The sequence below is a fragment of the Gastrolobium bilobum genome, unplaced genomic scaffold, assembly GCF_033153095.1.
Source record: "Gastrolobium bilobum isolate Gb01-03AN ecotype WA unplaced genomic scaffold, APGP_CSIRO_Gbil_v1 utg3161, whole genome shotgun sequence".
In the NCBI taxonomy this organism is placed as follows: Eukaryota; Viridiplantae; Streptophyta; class Magnoliopsida; order Fabales; family Fabaceae; genus Gastrolobium; species Gastrolobium bilobum.
In genome coordinates, this window is record NW_026899561.1 from 730,716 (window position 1) to 756,373 (window position 25,658).

At 34.6% G+C, this 25,658-nt stretch overlaps 3 protein-coding genes across 3 annotated transcripts; 2 read left to right on the top strand and 1 right to left on the bottom strand.

The window, feature by feature from the left end:
• Positions 1–11,852: 11,852 nt before the first annotated feature.
• On the top strand, positions 11,853–17,135 carry LOC133291496 (serine/threonine protein phosphatase 2A 57 kDa regulatory subunit B' beta isoform-like). Its single transcript, XM_061489767.1, has 2 exons — positions 11,853–13,447; positions 16,491–17,135. Exons 1-2 carry the CDS (start codon positions 12,353–12,355, stop codon positions 16,809–16,811), a joined length of 1,416 nt encoding a protein of 471 aa, XP_061345751.1. The 5' UTR covers positions 11,853–12,352; the 3' UTR covers positions 16,812–17,135.
• Positions 17,136–18,017: 882 nt separating this feature from the next.
• Positions 18,018–21,023, top strand: LOC133291539 (uncharacterized). Its single transcript, XM_061489819.1, has 4 exons — positions 18,018–18,317; positions 18,428–18,538; positions 19,747–19,815; positions 20,639–21,023. Exons 1-4 carry the CDS (start codon positions 18,162–18,164, stop codon positions 20,687–20,689), a joined length of 387 nt encoding a protein of 128 aa, XP_061345803.1. The 5' UTR covers positions 18,018–18,161; the 3' UTR covers positions 20,690–21,023.
• Positions 21,024–21,316: 293 nt separating this feature from the next.
• Positions 21,317–25,372, bottom strand: LOC133291489 (probable pectate lyase 12). Its single transcript, XM_061489756.1, has 5 exons — positions 25,242–25,372; positions 24,564–25,024; positions 21,985–22,633; positions 21,788–21,890; positions 21,317–21,535 (listed from the first exon to the last, which is right to left on the bottom strand). The coding sequence occupies exons 1-5, from the start codon at positions 25,370–25,372 to the stop codon at positions 21,317–21,319; spliced, it is 1,563 nt and encodes a 520-aa protein (XP_061345740.1).
• Positions 25,373–25,658: the final 286 nt, after the last annotated feature.

Consider the following 25,658-nt stretch of genomic DNA (forward strand, 5'->3'; position numbering starts at 1 on the left):
AAAAGCTCTAAAAAGGAGAAAATTTTCAGATATCCGAGACAACCAATAATTGGGTGGTCCCTTTTTACAAAATGGAAAAAAATAATTTCATTTAAATCCCTTCATTTTTCGGAATTCTCTACCAATCTATCCCATTTTCTATTTTTAAAAGGTAGCATGATGCTCCCAGAGCACTAATAAGCCCTCCAAGGGAGAAAATTTTGCGTTCTACATTACCAACGATAATTTGGTGGTCTTTTCCCAAAATTGAAAAAAAAAAGTTCCATTTAAGTCTCTCCATTTTTCATGATTCCCTCCTAATCCCTTCCTTTTTCTATTTTTAGAAGGGAGTATGGTGCTCCCGGAACACCAAAACAAAAATTAAGGGAGAAAATTTGCAATTTTTCAAGACCACAAATAATTGGGTGCTCCTTTTCCTAAAAAGAAAAAAAGTGATGTCATTTAAATTTTTCATTTTTTCATAATTTTTTTCCTAATCCCTCCCCTTTTCTATTTTTAGAAGGAAGCATGGTAATACCGAGTGCCAAAAAAGCTCTCTAAGGGAGAAAATTTCAAGTGCTTCAGGACTTCCAATAATTAGATAGTCTTTTTCCCAAAATGAAAAAAAATTATTTCAATTACATCCCTCCATTTTTTATAATTTCCTCTCAATCCCTTCCCTTTTTTATTTTACGATGGGAGCATAATGTTCCTGGGGTTCCAAAAATGAAATTACCAATAATTGGGTGGTCTTTTTCCCAAAATGAAAAATATGGTGCCATTTACATCCTTCTTTTTCTTTTTTTAATTCCCTCCTGCTCCCTCCCCTTTTATTTGTTAGAAGGCAGGATGGTGCTTCCGAAGCACCAAAAAAAGCTCTAAGGGATGAAGTTTCCAATGCTTCAGGACCACCAATAATTAAGTGGTTTCATTTAAATCCCTCCATTTTTTTAAAATTTCCCTTCGAATTCCTTCTCTTTTCTATTTTAAGAAGGGAGCATAATGCTTCCGGATCTTAAAAAAAGCTCTCGAAGGGAGAAATTTTTAGTGCTCCAAGAGCACCAATATTTGGGTGGTCCTTTTCCAAAATGGAAAAAATTATGCTTTTTAAAATATTCATTTTTTCTTAATTCCCTCCCAATCTCCCCCTTTTTATTTTTAGAAAAGAGCATGGTACCTCTGGACTACCAATAATTGGACGATTCTTTTCCCAAAATGCAAAAAGGGCTACATTTAAATCCTCCCGTTTTAATAAATTCCTCCCAATTTCTCATATTTTCTATTTTTAGAATGTAGTATCGTGCTCCCAAACATCAAAAAAGCTCTACAACCAAAAAAAATTCATTGATTCAGGACCACCAATAATTGTGTTGTCTTTTACCAAATGGAAAAAAGTTTTTCACTTAAATCCCTCTATTTTTTCATAATTTTCTCCAAACCTCCTATTTGTGTATTTTTAGAAGGGAGCATAGTGCTCGCGGAGAACCAAAAAAGCTCTCAAAGGGAGAAGTTTCCAGTGCTACAGGACAACCAATAATTGGGTGAATTTTTTTCTAAAAAGGAAAAAGTGATTCTTTTTAAATCCCTCATTTTTTTCATATTTCCCTCCCAATCCTTCTTCCTTTCTATTTTTAGAATGGAGTATGTGTTAATAGAGCACCAAAAAAGCTCTAAACAGGAGAAAATTTTCAGTGCTCTGGGACAACTAATAATTGGGAGGTCATTCTCCCAAATGAAAAAAATTGGTTCAATTTAAATCCCTCCCTTTTTCGTATGACGTTCCCCATGCCTTCCCATTTCTATTTTTAGAAGGCAGCATGGTGCTCACAGACAACTAAAAAAGCTCTAAAAGGGAGAAATTTTTCAATTTTTCGGCACCACCAATAATTGGGCGATCATTCCCCAAAATGAAAAATAATGATTCCATTTAAATCCCTCCATTTTTTCATAATTCTCACCCAATCCATCCCCTTTTCTATTTTTAGAAGGTAGCATAGTGCTCCTGGAATACTAAAAAAGCTTTCTAAAGGAGAAATTTTTTTGTTCTACACGAGCACCGATAATTTGGTGATCCTTTTCCCAAATTTGAAAAAAGAGATTCCATTTAATACCTATTCCAATCTGTTTTAAAACAAATTAACCCACCATATCTTGCTTTTGAAGGTGGGTTAAAAATCGCATCCCACTCAGTCCCATCCCCACCTGCTCCACCAACCTGTCTATATATTGAAAATGTGGTTTTTTTTTTAAAAATACTTTGTGTTGCCTAAAAAAATAATAGGTATTAAATTAAGAGCAAAGAGGTATAAACAAATCAATTATTAATGTTTTATTAAAAAATACTACAGGTCAACTTGCCTTCAGTGGCGGAACCACTTAGTAATCAGTTGGTGCCTTGGCACCAGCTGGTTTTCAAAAATAGTAAATATATTCTTTAAAAATCATAGTACATTCTTGATATTAGTTGAGTTTTTTAAAATGGTACAACCTTGACATTGATTGGGCTCTATCTAATTGAATTTTTTTGGCACTAACTGAATTTATTTCCTTGCTTCACCACTACCTACCCTGGGACGGATTCATTTCATTTTGACCTAGACTTCTATGAGCTACATTATAATGGTTTATGGATTGAGAATCTAAACTCAACCCACTATATTTAACAATTAAATGGTCAACCGACGGATTTAACTCTTTTACCCCTATAAAAGTGAGAAAGAGTTTACAAAGCTGCATCATCGCCATTATTTACATTGCGCATTTACCTTTTAGGGCATTTTACTTCTACGGAGTGAAGCCTCGTACGCCACAAAACAAAGGTAATACAATTGTTCACAAATAATATAATATTGTTTATTCTGTTATTGCATGCCATTTTACTTGGTAAATGTTATATACCAGCCAATTTGTACTTATTTTTTTGGATACAAGCCAATTTGTATTCTGTCTCAATCTTGCTTCGGATTTGCATATCTTTTTAGGGAAAAATATTTCTGCAGTTAATGCAGATAAGTTATCTGCAATTATTCCCAAAACGATGTTGTTTTGATATTGAAATCTTAAAAAATTATAAATATAAAGACTATTATAACCCTGAAATAAATTAAAATTACAAATACACCATGATTTTCGCCCCAAAACGACGTCGTATTGAGCTTACTGCAGATAATTTATCTGCAGTAACTGCAGAAAAAGAGAACCCATCTTTTTATTTGTAAATAAATAATAAAAATGTTGCATGGAAATTTTAAAATTTTTACTATTTAACTGCGTAGACCTCAAAATGGGTAAAATGAGATCTTAGGAGTTTTCAAGTGTGCGTTTATCTAAATAAGATAAAACTTTCTCATACTATATAGTTGTATGAGAAGAATACATTTTTCTACACACATTAAATATATGGATCCCATTAAAAAGAGAAAAGGGAAATTTTTTTGATGAAATGAAACTCATATATTTATCAAGTGTAATAAAAGAAATTCTTTTTATATAACTTGAGAATTCTTTAAACGTAAATATAATATATGGAAGGATACTCCTGCTAGAGAATCTAAATTAAACCAAACAAGAAACCTTACTCAGCCGCTATACAAAAAATTTCCACTTTCAATATTCTCTTTACTAGTTCACTACGACTTCCTGAACATTGTGGACAAAAATTTCTTACAGATGAATATGGTAACACTAAGGGTGTGCATGGCAACTATTCTATTCCCTAGCACTGTTTCTGAAAAGAAACAATTCTTTTCTATTTATATGCCTTGTAATAGTTTCTGAGAAAAAAAATGTGTTTGATAACATGTTCTATTTTTATTCCGAGAATGAGAATTGTGTTTGATAACACAAAAAATAAGATAATAAAAAATAATTTCTGTTAAATATAAAAAAATTTCGGATCATCACTTTCCTTTCCATATGGTGTGGTGGTGGTGGCGGCGGGGGGCATGGTGGTGGTAGTGGTGGGGATGGTGGTGGTGGTTGTGACGGTAGTGGCTGCGACGATGGCGGTGGTAATGGTGGAGGCGATGGTGGTAGTGGTGGAGGACTGGAGGTGACGGTAGTGGCTGCGTCAATGGTGGTGGTTATGGTGGTTGGTGGCGGCAACAATGGTAGCAGTGGCATGGTGGTGGTGGTGGCAGTGGCTGCAGCGGTGGTGGTAGGTGACAGTGGTGGTGGTGATGGTGGCGGTGGTGGCGATGACGTGGTGATGGTTGTGGCGGGGGATGTGTAATGGTGGCGATGGTGGTGGTCGTGACGGTAATGGCTGTAACGATGGTGGTGGTGGTTGGTGCGGCGGCGGCGACGACAATGGTGGTGACGGTAGTGGTTGCAGCAATGGTAATGGTGGTTGGTGACAGTGGTGGTGATGGTAGTGGTGACGATGGGGGTGGTGGTAGTTGTGGCGATGGGGATGGGGATGGTAGCAGTGGCGTGTGATGTCAATGGTGGTGGTGACGGCAGTGGTTCTGATGATTGTGGTGATGGTTTATGGCGGTAGTGGTGGTAATGTCAGCGGTGGTAGTTATGGTGGTGGTGACAGTGGCATGGTGGTAGTGATGGGTGGAGGTGGTGGTAATGATGGTGGTGAGAGGTGGTGACAACAGAACTAGTGGTACGATGACGGCAGCGACGAAGGTGGCGGCAGTTGTGTCAGGTTGATGGTGGTGGTGGTGAAGATGGTAGAGGTGGAGAGTGATTGAGAGAGATAAGTGTTTCTCATTTTGTGCCCGGGAACAAAAAAACAGAAATTTTCTGACTCTTTTTTCTGCTCCCCAGCACAAAAATTAAACCGGTTCATCCCGGGAACAAAAAAATAAACTGATTTTACCAAACGAATTTCCTATCATTTATGTTCTCAAGAACAGAAATTAAAAAAGAATTGATTCCGAAAAAGTTGTCATGCACACCCTAAGTACAAAAACTTATATAAAGAGTTTTCTATTTAAAGCTGTTAAAATTAACTTAAATTTAAGCAAAAAGTTATTAACAACAACTTATACGTTAAAAGTAATTTTTAATAAATGTAAAATATTTTTTTCTTTTGTTTACTACTATCTATGTACTAAAGTTAAACTGATAAAACCACATGCATCAAAAAATAAAAAATTACATAAAAAAGTCATATATATATATATATATATATATACACATAAATATCGGGTTCATCTAATCTTCTGTTGCATGAGAGAAGATTTCTCATATTGTATACACAGATATAGTGAGCCCGCCGCCATTTACAAAAAAGAGGAAAAAAAATTAAAAAAAGAGTGTCATGGTCTTCAATAAGTCTATTGGAGATAAAACTACTCTTATGTTGCATAAGAGTAGCTTTTCACACACACACATATATATATAGAAAAAATAAATCTTATGTTGTAGTAGAATTCTAATCTCACGCCATAGATACATCAAGTGTGGGACCCATCTATTTAAAAAAAAAACAAAAAACAAAAAACAAAAAAATGAGTGGCACATTTTTTTATGGTGTGTGTAGGAAATGTTTGTTTTCTCATGTAATATGAGAAGAACAAACCCTATATATATATATAGAGGTAGGATCCTTTGATATCTCATTTGAGAGCCGTTAGATAAAAAAACTCAATGGTGTCACATGCTTACAAATCAGAGTCGTTTATCTTTTTTGATCTAATGACACTAAGATGAGGTGTCAAATTTTAAATTTGACTCTGGTGTCAAAGGATCCTACCTCATATATATATATATATATATATATATATATATATATATATATATATATATATATATATATAACCTATTAATATATAATTGTTTTAATTTATTAATTGCTTAATAATGAATAAAAAACTTATTTAGACATATATAAACCCATTAATATATAACTGTTTTAATTTATTAATTGCTTAATAATGAATAAAAAACTTATTTAGACAAGAATGTGTTGTAAAAGTTGTTTCCGTGATGTGCTTACTCAACCTAACCAGTAATCCTTATCAATATTTGGTCATCAATTATACTTTGATCATCTTCAACATCCATTTGAAAATAGAACACTATTATGGGATGTTTAGTAGAAAGAAATTTTTTAAAATTATGGGAAAGTGAGATTGAGAATTTGATTTACCCACATTTGATACGAGGATTATAATTTTTTTTAAGGAAAGTCGGATTCCCAGGATTCGTGTTTATGAAGAAAAAATTTATCTTAAAATACCACCAAATTGGTGGTATGTTGAGATTCGATCCCATGTGATGAGAATATTTAATTTTATTGGGACATAATTAACCTCAATTCACATTTCCAGCAATATTTTACAATCAACCAAATATAGCGGGCTTTTTGATCACTATAGCCTTTTTTTAATAATTAATTACCAAATTGACCATATTTATAAACTATTTCAAAAATTTAACCTCTCTAGAAAACATAACACCAATCTGTCCATGTTTGACCGTTGACCATAAAGCCTACCTAGGTACACCATAACACCATTAATATATACCCCTCTCTACCCGGGTAAATAATTCAAACATTTTTTTAGATTCAAGAAATATACCCGGGTAGGGAGGGGTGTACCCGGGTAGGTAAAGAATTTCAAAATATACCTGGGTAGGTAGGGGTGTACCCGGGTAGGCTTCATGGTCAACGGTCAAACAGGGGCAGATTGGTGTTGGAGAGGTTAAATTTTTAAAATAGTTTATAAATAGGGTCAATTTGGTAATTAATTATTAAAAAAAGGCTAGAGTGGTCAAAAAGCCAAATATAGCGTCAAGAAAAATTAACCCAATATTTCCATAAATATTTTAGCCTTCCAAACAACTTTTTGGTAACATTTATGGGAAACTCACTTTTCGACCATATTCCCAGGAATCGTGATTTCTGGATAAAAAAATTTTTCTCCTTTGTCAAGCATCCCCTTAAAGTCACATTTATGAGTTTAGGGAACTAAATTTTCACGTCATTTGTTAAATGCATGTACTATAACATATAATTTTTGGGAAAAATTACTCTTATATTGTAGGAGATTAGTTTTTCTTCCTACATACTTTTCAAAAATTATGTTGCATTTTGTTTTTCTTTTTAAAATGATGGGTCCATCACTATATATGTGTGTGATAGAAGATAATTTCTCTCTTACAACATGAGAAAAGATAACCACATCATTTATTATGCTTTTAATGCTACGTTCTCTTTGTACATTAATTTACCCTCTAAACAAAGTATTGATTTTAACTTTATACCTACAGCAAATTATTTTGTAAATTTTTTATTTTTGTAATTAATTCGCTTAAACTTAGACTTTTAGTTCCTCAAATTTTTTATTACAATTGATGCTTTTGGATATGTTTGGTGCACAAAATATTATAAGGCCTGATAATATAAAATCTGATAGTATAAGATCTAATTATATAAGGCCTAATTAAATTTTAATATTATCCAACATTTGATATAGTATTACATAAGATAATATATTATATAAGATAATAGTATTCAATATTTGGTAATGCACTGTAAAATATGAAACAAGATAAAAATAAATATTTTTGACAAAAATACCCTTTAATAAAGAATTTATATAATTCTTTCAAATATGTCATATTGTCTTATTTTTTATAAAAATCTATCAATCGACATGTTCAAAAAGTATATTAATTATTTTAGAAATAAAAATCACCAATATTTATTAAAAAAAAAGTTCATAACTACTATATATATTGAATTAAAAAATCGATAGGCATAAAATCAAATATAAGGCCCGTTGACTGCAATTCAAAATAGTACCATCAAGATTTGAAAACCATTTTCCTTTTACTTTGAATTTATGATGTCGTTGATGATAGCAATTGACAATTTTCATCTTTTGGAACTGGTGGCTCATCACCTAAATGTCATTGTATAGTTCCAAGGTGTTACCAATCATAATTTCTTGCATCATTCGAAAAAGTACACTATGATCTTGAATGGACTGAATGCCTTATTATGCAATTCTGAGCTTGTATTCATTGCATAGGAAATTTAGCAACTTGTTTCATTTGATATTCTAACCAAGATTAAGTTTTCCCCCTCCTTTCTAAGACCCCTTTAATGCTTGTCAAGTATTTTGGATTTGTAATTGAACTAAAACTTTTGCTTGCAGATTGTTATAAGTGTCTTGTTAATTGCTTTATTTGTTGTTCTTCATAGCTCTACTGAACATTTGTCTATTTAGTTCTTGTATCAGGTTGACCTAACAAATAATCTCTGCACTAGCATATAAGATATGTAATTGCGTATTTGATGTACAAAGTATGAAGAGATATATTGGACAACTTTTCTGGTGTCTATAAGTTGGCTTCTGAAGTTGTACTTATTATTGTGTTAAGTGAGTGTGTGCCTACATATGTGTCTGTTTTGTTTTAGGGGTTATAACATGGTTGAGTTATGTAACCTTTATTTATCTTCGTAAGGAGCATTTAAATTATAGCATGTTGTTAGGAAAAAAAGATCAATATTGAAAAATTATGCTAAACAGTTTAATCCTCTTTACATTGAATATTCCTTTCATACATTAAAATATAAAGATAGTCTGGAGGCAAGACCTGAATGAGCTAATGTTAGTTTACATGGAACCACTAAAGGCAAGGACTATTGTTTCTGCTTTAATAGTAACAAGTTGGCATAAATGAAGAAATATGAACTAAAGTAACAGAATCAGGAAGAACAAATGTATTTCCACCCACCACATGGAAATATGATCCAAAATTTAGACTCTCCATTAGTGTTACTAAAATTATATTATAGTCTATATTATTCTTTCCATTGTACAAAACAGCTTATCCATCCGCCTAGCTACTGATCATAAACATAAACACTTTCAAAAGAGCTTCAGCTTTGAAGGAATGCTTCCTATTGTTGCCTGAGGGCAGTGACGGAGCTAGTCTCCCAACTCAGCTAGGGCTAAAGAGAATTTAGTTGGTGTTAAATATTAAAACATGGAAGGTTATTTAACCACATTTATTTAGCCACGTTTAAAACGTGGCTAATTTTTCAAAATAAGGCACCCTCTCCACCCAAAGTGACCCAAAGTGGCTCGACCACTGCCTGAGGGGTACTGGGCTTGGTAAACCAAGCGGTATAGAGGAACTGCTTATGAGCCCCTACATGGTTGCCAACAAGACGAAGCTTTTGTCTCTCTCTCATCCATCTCAACACTCTTTTCATATGATTCTTGCTCGTCAAATCTTTCAACCCAACCTCCTAAAAACTTTGAAAATGATGATCACTCAACAAGTCAATACAAATCCAAGACATGTAAAATTTTATAAGATTCATACGGATTTCAATAATCTCCAAGACTAAGCAAACCAGAGGGTCTATTATAGGGAGAAAAATTAGGTTGCTTTCAACATTCTTATATTCATCTTCTCCTCAACCTAAAAAGTTGAAAGATTTAGGCTCTGTTTGATTTCTGTTTTGCAAAACAGTTTTTTAGTTTTCAGAACAAAAAAACTAAAAAACTCGTTTAGTAAGACATGTTTTGTAAAAAATATTTTGAAAACTATAACTGCTTTTTTGTTTTTAAAATCAAATTTAGAGAACATGTCTGACTTGTTTTTGTTTTCTGTTTTGATTTTTAACTTTCGAAAAGAAAAAAATATAAAAAATAATTGTTTTCATAACTATTTTACAAAACAGTTTTAAGAACAAAAAAACCAAAACACAATCAAAAGACCCTTAATTTTGATCATTGACACTATCGATATCCCATATGGGTTCCACTATTTTCAAAAATAGAACAAATTTACTGAAAGTGAACATCAACAAACCTTAATTACCGCTATGCTACGATAATTGACAATGTACCTTGACACGTTTCCAGATGTTAGGACCAGTGATGGGATCATGTTCTTTAACGACATAAAAAGGACCTTTGCATTTGTGTTCCTCTGCTCTGGCGGTATTTTGAGGACTATAAGGCGCGTTTGGTAGAGAAATTTTTTTCTTTTTGTCCGGAAATCTCGATTTTTAAAAATATGATTTTTATATTCAGTTTATGATAATATTCAAAAATTAAAATTTTTAAAAAAATCAGTTTTCCGAGAATTCTACAAAATGATGCGTGCCAAACGGCCCCTAGGTTCCATCTTCTGCTTCAATTTCTTCGCTAAACATCTAATCCCTGTCCCGAACATTTCTTTCCTATCCTCACCTCAACTGAAACAAAACCCAAATCATTATAGGGCTTATGTTTTCTTCTGCAGCAGGAATTGAGATTTTTTTCCTGCACTCACAGCAACAGTGTCCATTTGTTTTTTTCTTTTTGTTTTTTTAATTATAAAGTTGGCTCCACATAAAAAATTGTCTCACTCACATCAGATAAGATATTTCCAGCAAAATAAGATAACTATTTCCCATCATTATAACTCTCTTCTACAAACATATCATATTACTTAATATCTATGAATGGATATGAATCAACATTATATTCTAATGTTTTCAAATTAACTAAAATCCCTTGGCGTAATCTCATTTCACTGGGCCTAATTAAATAATACATCATTTTAGTATGTATTAAAAAATTCTGCTGTATAATTTATATTATATAATAGTCAATTAAGAAGGTCATTATATATAATATATGCTTATACTATTGGATCTTATATATCACAGTATATATAGACTATACAACTTAATGCTAAAAATTGTTTGGATCAAGGAAAAAATAAATATCATCGTGTTTAGCGTCAAAACTATGAAAGAGAATTAATTACAAATAGTTATTAGATAAATGATTACAGTACAACTGGATAAGTTGTTAACATTAAATTTTCAAGAAAATTTGGTAGAGACCGAAGATTAAAGGGGATAGGATCTGTTTACAATTTTTTTTTGCAATTACATTAATGTAAGACCGGTCGTAAACTGTGTGATTAATGTAAGACCGATCCTACATAGTGTAATTTGTAATAGTTTGTAAACAAAAAAATTTGTAAATATAACCTGCCATAGATTAAAGTAAGTAATTTACAATTTAACCTAAAAATAATAGTCAATTTTTCTTTGATACCTTTTATCTTTATGAAGTTACCAATGTTATTGAACTAATAACAAATATTTAACTGCATATCATATTTAAATGAAATAATGTTCGTAAATACATATTAACCACTAGTAATATCCTCGTAAAAAATAAAGGTATCGAAAAACCTTCCTGATTATGTTTTATTTCATATATCCTCGTAAAAAGCTCGTGAGTTGATAGGACGTTTTTTTTTTTAATATGATAGTGATTAGTGACATGCAAATTATCAAAGTGTCTAGCCGGTAGCGGTGTTAATCCATTCTTAATGACTTATTTTATGCAAACACGTTTTCGGGTGGTGAGTAGCAGTAGCACATATTAACGCTCATACTCCCCTTTTGAGAAAATTAATAAAATTAACACAAGATTTTAAGAAATTATTGAAAATAAAATATTAATGAATGAGTTATTATCATTTTTTATTAGCTATTCAATTTATTTTTATTTTTATTTATATCTGACCCTTGTATGTCTCTAATCATAATTGGTTACTAAATAGTGATAACAACTTTTAAACAAAATTTTAACGTTGCTGTTTTCTTCTGCCACGCGGCAACTTCAAACTCCTCATTCTTCTCTCCCAAGGCAACGTATGCTACACACTGCAATCACACTCGGGCTTTTGCTTCAAACATCTCTCATTTCTCACTTTAATCCATTTTCTTTCTTTAATTAACACAGATTGAATTTAATGGGACGAGTTTTTATCATTTTTTTTTTTTTTTGCGAGTAAATAAATCTATGGACTACAAAGCACCGAGTAACAAAATAAACAAATAAAAGAGAAAGTAAAGAAGCTAAACGAAAAAGCGATTCTTTGTGTTGAAAAAAAAAAAAAAAAAAAGCAAACAAGCTCAACGAAAAAGCAGCTGAATTTGAATTCAATATTTCAATTGACAATTTGGATGACAAAAATGCTCGTCAAACTCAAAGAATCACTGTTTCTAAAATGGATTATTGTAATCTATAATCCTTTCCTTTCATTTCCATTACTATATGCACCTCTCTATCTTCCTTAATTCTCCCCCCAAAACTTACGTCTCTGTATCTGCCATTCCTTTTATCGCCGGAAAGCATCTCCGACCGATCAACCACCGCCATTCCGGTGATCGCACTCCGATGATTTGCCGCTTTGATCCTTTCGGAGAACTTTGCACTGCAGCACCCGATCCTCCTCCTTTGTTTTCTCAGATCCACTGTCGTTTTAGCTGTGATGCGAAAATTGAGGGAGGAGAAGCATTCATGGATTAGGGTTAGGGTTTCTAGCGTTCTCAGATCCTTTGTTTTCTGAATTCGTTAGCTTAGGGTTAGGGTTTGTAGCATTCTCGAAAATGTTCAAGAGAATCATGAAGGGAGGGCAAAAGAAGCCCTCCAAGTCGGAGCCAAACGATGCTTTTGGTCCCGCCGGGAACAACCACGTCAATCCGGAGGTGGCGGTGGCGGCGGCGGTGCCTCCTCCTTCCGCCACCATGGAACCGCTTCCTCTATTCCGCGTCGTGGCGGTTTCCGAGAGGCAGAACCTGTTCCTTCGGAAGTTGCAGATTTGCTGCTTCGTGTTGGATTTCTCGGATACGCTAAAATCGGTTCGGGAGAAGGAAATCAAGAGGCAGACGCTAATGGAGCTGGTGGATTTCATTCAATCAGGTTCGGGGAAGATAACGGAGAATTGCCAGGAAGAGATGATCAGAATGGTATCGGTGAATATTTTCCGGTGCTTGCCGCCGGCGTCTCACGAGAACACGGGGCAAGAGAGCAACGATCAAGAAGAGGAGGAACCGTGTCTGGAGCCAGCGTGGCCACATTTGCAGCTCGTGTACGAGCTTCTCCTCAGATACGTTGTTTCATCCGATACTGATACCAAAGTTGCAAAGCGGTACATTGATCATTCTTTTGTGCTGAAATTGCTTGATTTGTTTGACTCTGAGGACCCCCGTGAGCGCGAGTATTTGAAAACTATCTTGCATCGTATATATGGCAAATTCATGGTTCATAGGCCATTTATTAGGAAGGCAATTAATAATATCTTTTTTCGGTTTATATATGAGACGGAGAGGCATAATGGTATTGGGGAGCTTCTGGAGATTCTTGGGAGCATCATTAATGGTTTTGCGCTTCCCATGAAGGAGGAGCACAAGTTGTTTCTGGTGAGGGCGCTTCTGCCTTTGCATAAACCTAAGCCCGTCGCTATGTACCATCAGCAATTGTCGTACTGCATCTCTCAGTTTGTTGAGAAGGATTACAAGCTGGCGGATACCGTTATTAGGGGTTTGTTGAAGTATTGGCCCATCACCAATTGCCAGAAGGAAGTTCTCTTCCTTGGGGAACTGGAAGAGGTGCTTGAGGCCACACAAGCTGCAGAATTCCAACGCTCCATGGTTCCTCTTTTCAGACAGATTGCCCGCTGCCTCAATAGTTATCACTTTCAGGTTTGTGGTAAACTGTTTTTCAAGATGTTGCGTTTGATTAATACAAGCTTTTTTTCTTTTTCGATTCCTTTATGTAACAAATTGGCAATGCTTCTTGTTGAATTGTTTCTTTCTCTGTGAGGATACATCTAAACTAGTCCCGTATATAGTATAATTAGCTAAGGGTATTACAAGGTTTGGATGCCTAGTTAGTAAACTTCAATATCCTCCAAGTCTCAAATTCTCTGTGATTGTATTGAATCCAATATTTTTAGTTTTGTGGATAGTTCGTTGTAGTTTTGCATCTTAATGATGTGTCAGTTGATGGGGAAAAGCAAAAAAAAATTATATTATTTCATTATCTATTTATGTGGGAAGATACATTATGTTCTATCTCACTTAATTGTATTCAACCCTTATGTACAGAAATGCAAAATTAGTTATTTACATGCACATACTTTTCTCACGTACTGGGGTCAGGGGTTATAAATTCATTTTTTTCTTCTTCTTCTGCTTGAAAGCTTAGTGTTGAACTGGTAAAGTTAGCCAGAATTGAAATTCAACTGATGGTTATTTGTTTACCTTTAGTTTATGAAATTTATAAGTGTATATTGTATCTTTTAAATGGTTAAAAAATCTTGCATTAGTAAAAAAAGATTTTATGGTTAATGTCTTATGTTTGCAATTGTATTGTAAATTTTCTGTTTAATAACTGTAATAGGGAATTTGTGGTTTGACTTATGCACTATTTAAGAAATCTCTGTTATAGATATGTTTCTTTCTTAATATCACCATTATTTTTTTATTTTTTTTGGTGAGGTAAATGTGATGATATTTTAAGAGTGATGACAAAGCTGAAGGTTGACACTGAATTTTGATTTCAGCAGAACTGGTTTTTATTTTTAGGGTCAACTGCACTTTTCCTTCTGATTAAACTCACACTTCACAATGTCCGTCGTGATGTAAGAAATTGAAGACATTCCTGTATAATTTAACATGATCATTTGTAGTGTCTCCTGTCCAAATCAGGGATTAACTTTGATGGCACGTAATTCACGTGCAAGTCATATGACCAATGGGCTGGGAACAAAAAAACCCTTAATGCACTTAATTCCTGGAAAGTTACACATGCTTCCCAATGCATTGTCATTTATGTCCTCTATTTCGTCCTCAAGGAAAGAGGGGGAATATTTCGAAAGGCATAATCTGTACTTATAAGCTGACTGGCATCACCTGACATCTTCCTATCCACAAATTCACCCACAAAAGAAAGACTGGCCTTTTATGAGAATGGTGACTCAAACTAGTAAATTTATATACCTTTCAATTTTAGAAAGCCCGAAAACTGATATGGCTGAGCTTTTAATATATTAGAATCTAATGTTTGCGGGTTTGGCACATTCAAATCATTGAAACCTAATGTGATAACATTTTAACCCATGTTCTATATTATAATGCTTTTGAATTTAAAACATTTGTAGGTGTCTGTTCAAAATTCTTACGTTGTGTATTGATTCAATTTCTTTGCTTAAAGAATTGTTCCCTTCTCTTTTTCATTGAGATCATTATGCTGCAGTATCAGCTTTTATATTTTCATGTGCAGATAAGTAATTTACTCCGTTGCATCATGTCTCTCAGTTTAAAAGCAATTGATGCATATTTGTCTCTTGGAAAAAAATTCTAGATTCTACAAGTTTGTCCTAATATATAATCTTTTTTATTAACGTGACTGGATATAAGGCTTGTGAAATTTAAGTTTCCACCATGGGCTGAAAAGTGGTTCTTCTTTGACATTAAATATCTCTTACTTGTTAAAATAAGAAATATATTAAAGAAGAAAATGAAAGAAGAAACCTATGAACGTGTTTGGTTGGTTATTTTGTTCTCATATTTAGTTTTCACTATTTCCTTAACAATATTTTGAAAATAGGAAATTGAATGAATTGAAAACAAGGTAGCATTTTTGTAATTATAATGAAATCATATCAAATGAAAATTAAAACAAGAAAACTTACCAAACATGCTATAAAAATTCAAAATCATGAAAAAACAAGAGAATCACATACTAATCAAATCTCACCAGTCTCTTTAGATGTCTAACTTACAAACCCCTTAGTACCTGTTTGGATATGAGTGAGAAAATGAAAGTAGGATTTAATATGTACCTTACCAAGGAATCTCGAGTCCACATTCTACCTAGGCTTCAAATATTCTGATTGTCTGCATCAATTGGAAATTTCTGTCTTTAAAATGAATTGGTAGTTTTTGTTACATTGCTAAATATCAGCACAATGCTCGGGAGAAAGAATTTGATTGAATAGCATTTCTATGGATATGCCTTGCATACCGTCTTGGTACTGCAGCTTGGCAGTAATCAATGTTACCAGAAAGCTACGGAGAACCATGAGGTTTTTATTATTAAAAACCTCTATATACCTTCAATGCTCTTATTTCCTTCATGGACACAAAAGTCGGGTGATACTTTGTAAAAATGAAGACACGGAGGAAGGAGTGAATCTGTTCTCCTGTTTCAAGATTCCAAGCTCATTATAACTTAATTCCTTCCTATTTTCAGCTTTCCCAAATGTGGTCCTGGTCATTAATGATAATTTGAGCATAAGTCATCAGATCAGGATAACTTTAAAGGGTTTTGGCACAACCTTCTAATGCTCGTGGAAATGAAAATAGTGTGCATTTGCCATAATATGGGTTTCTCTGCTTAAGGAAATTTAAGGTTATTTTCATTTAATTCTTTCAATACGGTGCTTTTCCCCCTGGCCTGCTGTCAATATGGCCTTTAGTCATTACAACATCCAGGATTTTCTACAGTTTCGTAATATTTAGATTTAAAAAATCTGAACTGGTTTTGTGAATATCTTTGGCAAATCTATTCTTTCAAGTCATAATCAGCATACTGAATTGAGAATCCTGATCGCTTGGAATGTTTCTTTTTCTTTTTTCTTTTCCAAATTTATAAATCTTGGATTATATTTCATGGTTTGTTGATGTAATTGGTTTGAAATCATCCCATGAGAGTCTATGCTTATGCACACTTTCAACGCAGGTTGCAGAACGAGCCCTCTTTTTGTGGAATAATGAGCACATTGTCAGTTTAATTGCCCAAAACAGAACGGTAGTATTACCCATAATATTTGAAGCATTGGAGAAAAATATCCAGGGTCATTGGAACCAGGCTGTTCACGGGCTGACAGTGAATGTTCGGAAAATGTTCCTGGAAATGGACGCGGAATTGTTTGAAGAGTGCCAGAGGCAGTATGCAGAGAGAGAGGCTAAGGCCAAAGATGTGGAAGCGCAGCGGGAATTGAATTGGCAGAGACTGGCAGATGCAGCTGCGCAGAATGGTTCAGATATGGTCACAGTTTAGCCAAATTACTTTACTGTCGTAACTGGGAGTGTGAATTGGATAGGTGAAGATTATATATGCTCCTCGCCATTTTGGTGCCATTATTTATTAGTTTCTTTCCTGCCTGCTTAATTTATTTTTCCTCTTCATTTTCTCAGTTGGATAATCAGCAAGTTGAATATAGCAGTGATTAATGTAACTTAAAATGTATTGGACGTTGTTAGCAATGTCTGCGGATTAAGAATCTTTTGTGAAATATTTTCTTGTATTTTTTCCCCTTACAGAGAGAAATATGGAAATTTTCTTTTCCTTCTGGAAACTAGACAAACCTTTTTGTTTATTCTTGATTGGAAGCATTCTGCAGTAAAACCGTAAAAATCCTGGCCAAGGTCGGTTGTGGAAAGGGCTGGGCTGAATATCAGTATCACCTTGATTTAGTGGCATACTATCTGTTTATTTATATAAAAGCCAAAACGAAACGGTTCCTGATCTCTGAGCAGTGTTTGTTTGTCTTCCGTTCAATAAACTTGTTCAGCTTGAATTCAAGTCAGTTTTCTGCTGTAAAAGTAAAAGGGTGGGGGTCATTTGCTGATTGATGCTAAATTTTACCTCAAATCTCAAGAAATTATACAAGTTATGGATGGTTGACTTCAATGGGAATGCATTATTATAAATGTGTTTGGGATGTTTAGTAGAGGATAAATTTTTATGTGTTTAGGAGGGTATAGAATTATCTTGAGAATGTTAAAGCTTTTATTTGTCAACGGGGATAAGATATCTTCTGTGAGTCTAAAATAATGTCGTTTTGAGGTGGAAATTAAGTATTTTTGTAATTCTAATTTATTTTATGGTTATATTAATCTTTATCATTATAATTTTATAATTCCAAAACGATATCGTTTTGAATTCACTTGAGATAATTTTATCTCGAGTGATTGGAAAAATATTTTTTCCTTTTTAAAATAATTTTATATTTACAATTTAACCTTTTGAAATTTAATAATATGTACTTGAATCTTAAATTCATAAAATTAACATCAATTCAGTTATTTTGAAAGAATAAAGTGAAAAAAAAAGGATTGAATTAATATAAATTTTATAAATTTAAAGATTTATTTATATACATATAAAATTCAATTAATTATGTTGGTGACAAAACGACATGCCGTGCATTAGATTGGACCAAGCTAAAAAGAAAAGGATTAAATTAAGAATAGAGATGGGGGAAAAAAAAAATTCAATATTTCTGTCTATGAGAGCCTCATGCACTTCATCTATCATATGTGCTTGTGAGGTGTGAAGGAGAGGAGGAGGAGGAGGAGGAAGAAGAGATTAGAAAAGGTTATACTAAGAAAAAAGAACAAAGTGGGAATGTCGAAGAAAGGTGGAGGTGCCGCTTCGTTTCAAAAGGATGTCCCATGGAGAGCATCGTCTTCTTCTGTGAAGCCAGTACCCAAAATTCACCAATCTCCAGTTCTTCGCATTTCCCAGACACCCTTTTCCGATTATGCCCTCTACACAATGAGGGTATCTCTTTTGCTATCTGCTTTTCACTTTTCATCAATGATTTTGTTGCATCCTGCACTAGTTCATTAACCAGGTTTTTTTTTTTTTTTGGGATTTTTGGAATTTCTCAGAATCCGGACCCTATAGGGAGTGGTTTGGGTGAGGAGGCCATAGTGGAAGCAGCTGGTCCTGACTGCATCGTACCAGGCCAGATTATGCCCCTCAAACTACTTGGCGTCAAGGTCCTCTTCTTGTTCTTGCTGTTCAATTTTTGTAACTAAAATCAAATTATAAGAAATCTAACTAATGAAATGTTGGTTCTTATGATATTATTAAATGTTTTCTTTTCATTTGATTGCTTTCTGTTTCAGTAATTAGAAACCAGATATTAACCTTATTGATTGTGTAGGATCAATTTGCATGGAATTAGCTCCTTTAGTGTGGAATTAGTTCTCATGTTACTTCGTATATTCTAGGACCGATTTGCATTACCATTTATCCTTTTAAATGCTATGTGGTGGTTGCTTCATTTGTGGCATATTTTTCTCACATATGCTTGTATCAATCTTAGTTTTCCTTTTCACGGCTTCAATTTTGCTATGATACCAATTCCACTATTTTGAAGTGGACATTTTTATCTGTGTTATGTAGAGCTAGAACATCTTAAATATTTTGCCAAATCTTAATTGATAATTATCTTGATATGTGAAAAAATATCCTTAGATGCCAATTCATCTCTCATAACATCCTGATTTCTACTGAACTCAATTTTGAGTTATTGTCTATCAAAAGCTCTCCATTAGAACATGAAGAACAGGAAAAGTATGCTCCTGTTTCAAAAATGTCCTTCAAACCTGAATGCTTCTCTTCGTTTCTTCTGAAGCAACCAAAAGTTCATAAATATCTTTGAAAAACACAATGTGTTATGGAGTATTTTCCTGGTCAGAATCGTTATTCCATCTCTTTGCTTGCATGCCAAATCCCTTTTTGCTGCACTTTTTATATGCAAAATATTATTATAACCGGACGTTGTTAGCTTGAGCTGGTCTTGGCTTTAGACAGAGCATGCACACTCACATTCATGCCATTAAGCCTTGTGTAATGTGCATTTATCAAACATTTTATTCTTTAAGATAATTCTATTTTTTTTTTTATAAAAATGAAGTTAATTTTCATTTTAACTCTCTTGCTACCTCAATCCTTGCATTCATGCCAAATGGGCCAGAGGCAATGGATCTTTGCCCTGTTTTGGAATTAAAAGTGTTTTATGTTCATTAATGCCAAGCTTTCCTTCTCACACCATGTGTTTTCACGTTTTCCCCCTTGGAGTTTATGTTTACATTTGTCTAATATTTATGTTTCTCTTTTGGGGTATTGCTCTTTAGAAAGATTATGTTTTTGCAAAGAAATGCAGTTTAACATTTTTCTTTTCGGCTTCTTGTTTGGACAGGTCTGGCCTATCAGTGTTGACCTGAAATTTTTGGAACCAGTTGGGCGAGAACTTAAGATGCTTGGGAAGGTGAAGTCCTTTTTATATTTTTCATGCACGCAAGTGAAAAGATTGGCCTTTCTTGAAGTTGAGCTTAATGAGTTCATTGCATTTGATATTTGATGAATCGTTTAATAGAATACTGAGTTACTTACGTATTTGTCAACCAATACACTGCATTCAAATCCTGAATTTGAATCCAATTTATTTGTACATTAACTTGCAGAGAGAATTAGGAACAATGAAAACTGTTGCTACTAGCCACATATGTGCCCTTATACTTCTGAAAATTGAGATGACAATGATTTGTATTGCACTGTTAAAACAACTACGTTAATCATTATGAAATAATTGTGCTGAAAGATATCTATATGCTGTTTATTATATAAGTACTGCCTTCTTTGTCAGACCGACCAATAGTATTTTAGTGAGTTGAATTCTGAAGTTACAATGTTGCTATGATGCATGATGTGGTTCAAGGTTTGCTTCACCGGTCTTTTACTGTAGTTTTGTGCAGACATAGCTAGAATGCATAAACCGATACTCTTTTGTTGCAAATTTTGTCTAAAACATCTTGTTCCTGGAAATGCCTGGAATTGGTCAAGCGCATTCTTGGTGCTCCTGGTGAACTAGTTGAACCAAAAATACATAAATCAACTCTAATCTTAAATATCACGGTAGCTTATGTTTGGATTTATTTATCTTGCCTGGTTGCTCTTATTGCTGATTTATAATTTGTCTTTATTTTATTTTATTTTTTTCATATTAAAGGTTTATATGTCCAGGTGAGACATTGCAGTTCTAAATATGCGATGAACTGTCATGATTAATGCAGTTGTTTTTCTACATGCAGTTCATGGATGACGCTGTGGATCTTATGAACAAATCGTTCATAGAGCGTTGATAGTACGGCCTATGTGAAAAGATGAAGCAGCAGCAATTTGAATTAAAGAGACCAGAAGTATAGGCAAGCCGAGTGACTGCAACATTTGGCTCATTTTGTATTTAGTCTTGCTTATATTTTCCCAAGCAGCAGCAATCTATAGTTTTGTTCCGTACTTCCCCCGGCCCCCTTTCGTTTATGCTAAATAAGAGAATATTTTATAAAATCCGATGTTTTACTTTTTCGTCTGCATGCAATAATGCAGTTGGTTGCATTACTTGGATTGAGAAACATAACATAGTTTGAACTGTATGTTGCTAGTGCACTGCACTTCTATCCTATGCTGCCTTTTCCTTTTGGATGGAGTTCAAGTTTGAGATGTGTTTGCAATTCCAAATAAGATGAAACTATATGAGGATTTTCCTCCTTGTATCCCGCACCACTTAAAAATTGTTCATATGCCAAACCGTCATTACTCTGATATGAACTTCATTGATGATGGGCAAAGTGGACAGCCCGCCTCACCTCGTCATCAAACCGCCAAAAAATGAATCAGTCCGTCCCACCTCACTTTTGAAAGTGGGCAGAAAAACTCAGCTTGTCCTGCCCCGTTTGGCGGGTTGGACAGGTTGGTCCGCTAGCCCGAACCTATTTTACACTGACCCGTCTCGGCCTATGTATATCCGTTATCAACTCGTCAAAAAATGAGTCTGTCCCGCTCTGCTTTTGAGATGAGTTGAAAAACTCAGTCCGTTCCGCTCCATTTGGCGGGTTGGGCTGGTTGACCCGCCAAGTCGAGCTCGTTTTATCGGCTCTAGGTGGAAGTTGCAAGATTTGAGTAATTTGATCATTGAGGAAGTCAACTGACTAAGCAAACCAAAACAGAGCTTAAATGAAAAATCGCAAAGGAGGAGAATATATATACAGAGTCTAAATGGTGCCTGATCTTAAAAGACTTGAGGAGCAGGCCCTTTTCATTCCAATGAAGAGAATACAGAAACAGCGTCACATTTTGACATTGAAGACGCTTGATTCTTGAAATTGTTATAGAATAACAGTCAATGGTATTATTGTATAACACAAGAAGCACAACAACAGAAAAGATGCCGACACAACCACCCTTGCAGTCGTGGACATATCGTCGGTGTACTCCGGACCGGACTCTAAAATACCATCACCTCCACCGTCGGATCCTCTGCTCCACATTCCGAGGTTGTTGTCCCTGTTCATTCACCACCCATGAAAACCTAAGAATCTCTCTTGACTTTGAAACCTTTTACTAATGATATTTACTATATGTTTGTTACATTACATACCTGGCAACACCGAGAACGCCGGCGGACATGGTGAGGAGAGCAATGCGGTCGGCGGATTTAGGTTCAACGCTGTAGGCCTTCTCGTACTTAACCTCAACACCTTCACCCGAAGCAACGAAGAAAGCACCATTGACCATGATGTCACCCTCTGATCTCCAATTCCAACCCTTCCACTTGCCTTGATCGGTATCAACCCTCTTAGTGACTTCCTTAGCGAAAGTGTTGGTCGGTGCGGTGTAACGGTTCCCCTGGCTGTTAATGGTGGGTTCACCGCTTCCACCAATGGCGTACATCTCCCACTGTGTGAAGTCGTTGTTGACGACGTGAATGTAACCCCTCCTGCAACGTGGCATCCTCTGAACGAGCTTCTCACCGAAGTGGTTGAAGGCGATGGTGACTTGCATACCTGAGTCTGGTAGATAGTCATCGCTGTGTCCAAGAAGCATGACCTCGTTGTGGTGTGACATGAAGTTGTTGGATATTGTTATCCCAGTGGACCCCATAATGGCGTCTATGAGTCCGTCCTTGCACCGTGAAAGCGTGCAGTGGTCTATCCATATGTCCTTCGCTCCGAATAAGGATATTCCGTCTCCGTCTGATAACGTACGATACCCGTAGTGCTCTGGACTCGACCTCACGTTTGTGTTTCCTGCACATGCATTCACACCATCTTGTTTACTATATTATATCACGTGTTTAGTGTGTGTCATTTAAAAGGATACAAGTTGTGTCTTTTTTTAATGATTTACACAGAGTATGACCAGTCATGATCTATGTAGTTTTGAAAAGTTATATTTTTTTTTTCACTTTACATGTCTGTCAGTGATCTGACTGAAGAGAGAGAGAAAAAAATCAACTTTTTAAATTGATACAAAATATGACCGGTCATACTTTACTTTGTGTAAACCATAGAAAAGAACACAACTTGTATCCTTTTAAATGATAGTTTTTTTTCCCTTATGTTATATTTGCAATAAGCTCGCGGCCTCTTTGACCCATATACGGCATAATCAGAAATATTTTACTTGTTTATTTTTATTTTTTTCAAATAATTTATTAATGTAATATGAAAAGATGCCCAAGAAGAACCCAATGGGTGCAGCTCAGTTGGTAACTTGGCGCTGAGTTAGTGGGGTTGGATATGTGTTCGATTCCCGCTGAATGCATTCTTGGGGAGGGGGCTAAATCTTTAGTCATCACTGTTTCCCCGCACTCCGGATTAGTCCCATAGCCGGCTCAAAGAGTCGAAGCTCGTAGGGATACCGGAAAGAGCCAACTCGTCTCAAAGAGATAATTAGGGTTGGGTAACTCAAAAAAAAAAAATCCCAAGAAAAAGTGCTTGTTCAAGTTCTGCATCACTGCATATGAACAGGCACACCTCATAAACATATAAAAGTCAACAAGAGTTTCCCTTCTCACATTAAATGAGTTAAAAAGTCTCGGGTGTTTCTCAAAATTTCCTCCAATGTTAATTCCTTTTTGAAAATGTGTGGATCTCTTGAGATTGTTTTATCCTTAACTTTTTTATTTATTTCTCCACTGATTCATGCTAATCTGGTTCAAATCCTTTTGGAGCCATTCTCTCCCAATACCATCTCATGACATAATTAAGTAACTTTTCAAACAATTATTTTCTTTAGAATTTAAATTTTGATCTTCTCTCTTAGATCTTGCCTCGTTTAGCACTCTGTTTAACCTTTATTAGTTCTTGGAGATTTGGAGATTTCCTAACAGCATTTATAATTTTATTTTTGTTAAAAAGAAAGAGGAAGGTTATACTTACAACCTTTTTTTTTACAACCTCTTACAACTATATATCATAATCGTTGAATTCCGTCAATCAATGATTGTCATTTATTATGAATTAATAATTAATTAATGAGTTTAATTTGCGAAAATCTTAACCGTTGATTGACAGAAATCAACGGTTATGATATATGGTTGTAAGAGGTTGTAAAAAAAAAATTGTAATTATAACCTCTCCCAAAAAGAAAACATTTACTGATAACATCACTCTAAAATATCTAAAAATTTAGTGTTTAAATTTTCTCATATTTTTTATATACTTATAAAAGTGTGTAGAATTTATATAACCATATGAGACAAAAAAAACAACTATACTCCACACATTTTTATATGTCTATAAGATGAAAAACTTTAAATCCAAAAATATATCACTTGAAATTACTCTGAAGCAATTAATTAAGCAGTATAAGTGAGCTAAAAGAACTAGGATTTTTATATAAACTTATTGTACCTCATATTCTCATTTGAGTTAATAAAGTATTAATGTAATATCAATTATCATTTTATTAGTATAATAATGATGTCCACAGTACACCCTTATACTGAGAGCATGTTTTGATTATATAAACTTCTGGAAAAAAAAAAATTTACTTTTTTCTAAAATGTTTTAAACTTAAAATAAAGAAATAAAGAAATATTCTTGAAACATAATATAAAAATCTCTCCACAAAACAAACAGATATTTTTTTAATTCTTCACAGAAATTATCCTCATTCACAATATAGTTCGATCCGAGTCAAGTAAGTTCAGGAAAAGAAAACAACTAAACTTACCTGAGGGATGACAATGATGGACGTGAATGTTGTGTATGATGATGTTGCTTATATACTGCAAAGTGATGCACCCTCCTCCAACAATGTGCACATCAGCACCTCGCCCATCAAGTGTCTTGTAGCTGTTAAATATCAGTTCCTGAGAAAGCTTAATCATCATGTTACTTGGGAACACTATCCACAGTGGCTCATTCTGTATCACTGCGTATCTCAGCGTTCCTGGTTTTGGGTTCACAGCATCATTATCTGATGAGTCTGTCACTATGTAAAACTCACCACCTTTCCCTCCTTTTGCATATTGACCGAACCCAATGGCACAATCAGCTAGCCTCTGGCGATTGTTGGGCCAATCTGGGTCGCATTTCCAACAATCGTCGATGGGGTTCCCTGTTAGGCACGACGACTCATCTTTCAGTGAAATTGCTAGCATTTCCCTTCTTGCAATTGAAGCATTAACCTTCCTACACAACAAAATGGGGGTAAACATCAAAAGAAAGAAAAAAGAAATTTTGACATAGCCCAGATCTACCCTTTACCCTCTAAATTCATGTAATGTAGGCAACTACATTGAGATGTAGGGTCACCTAGAGTCTCAATTGAGAGGGTATTTTGTATCAGACACCCAAGAAACAGAGGAGAGTGTGAGTGTGAGTGTGAGTGTGAGTGTGAAAGGAGTACCTATGAACTTCGTGAGCAACAGCTTCAGGGTCAGGATGTTGACCGGGAAGAGTTAGGTTCAGCATTGCTGTTCCAAACGGCGAAAACGAACACAGAACAAAGATTAATAAAATGCAGGTTGTTTGGAGCATCGTTGAGTGAGTGCTACTTTTTGTTTCTGAAAGAGTTCTTACACTGTGCAGTGGCTGCTTCTCCAGAAGTGTTAGCTAGTGTTCAATTACGTGAATTAATAAGCAGATAAAATAATTGATTATAATAATATGGAACGAGGTTGAGTGTGAAAAGAAACAGGGGATAATCTTTTTGTATTCTAGTATTATACATGATAATACATCCTCCTCGCTCCTTATTAAACTGTCTGTGTTATTGTGCTTTATGGTATATTTACCATATTCGGTGCTCATTAATAATAATGAT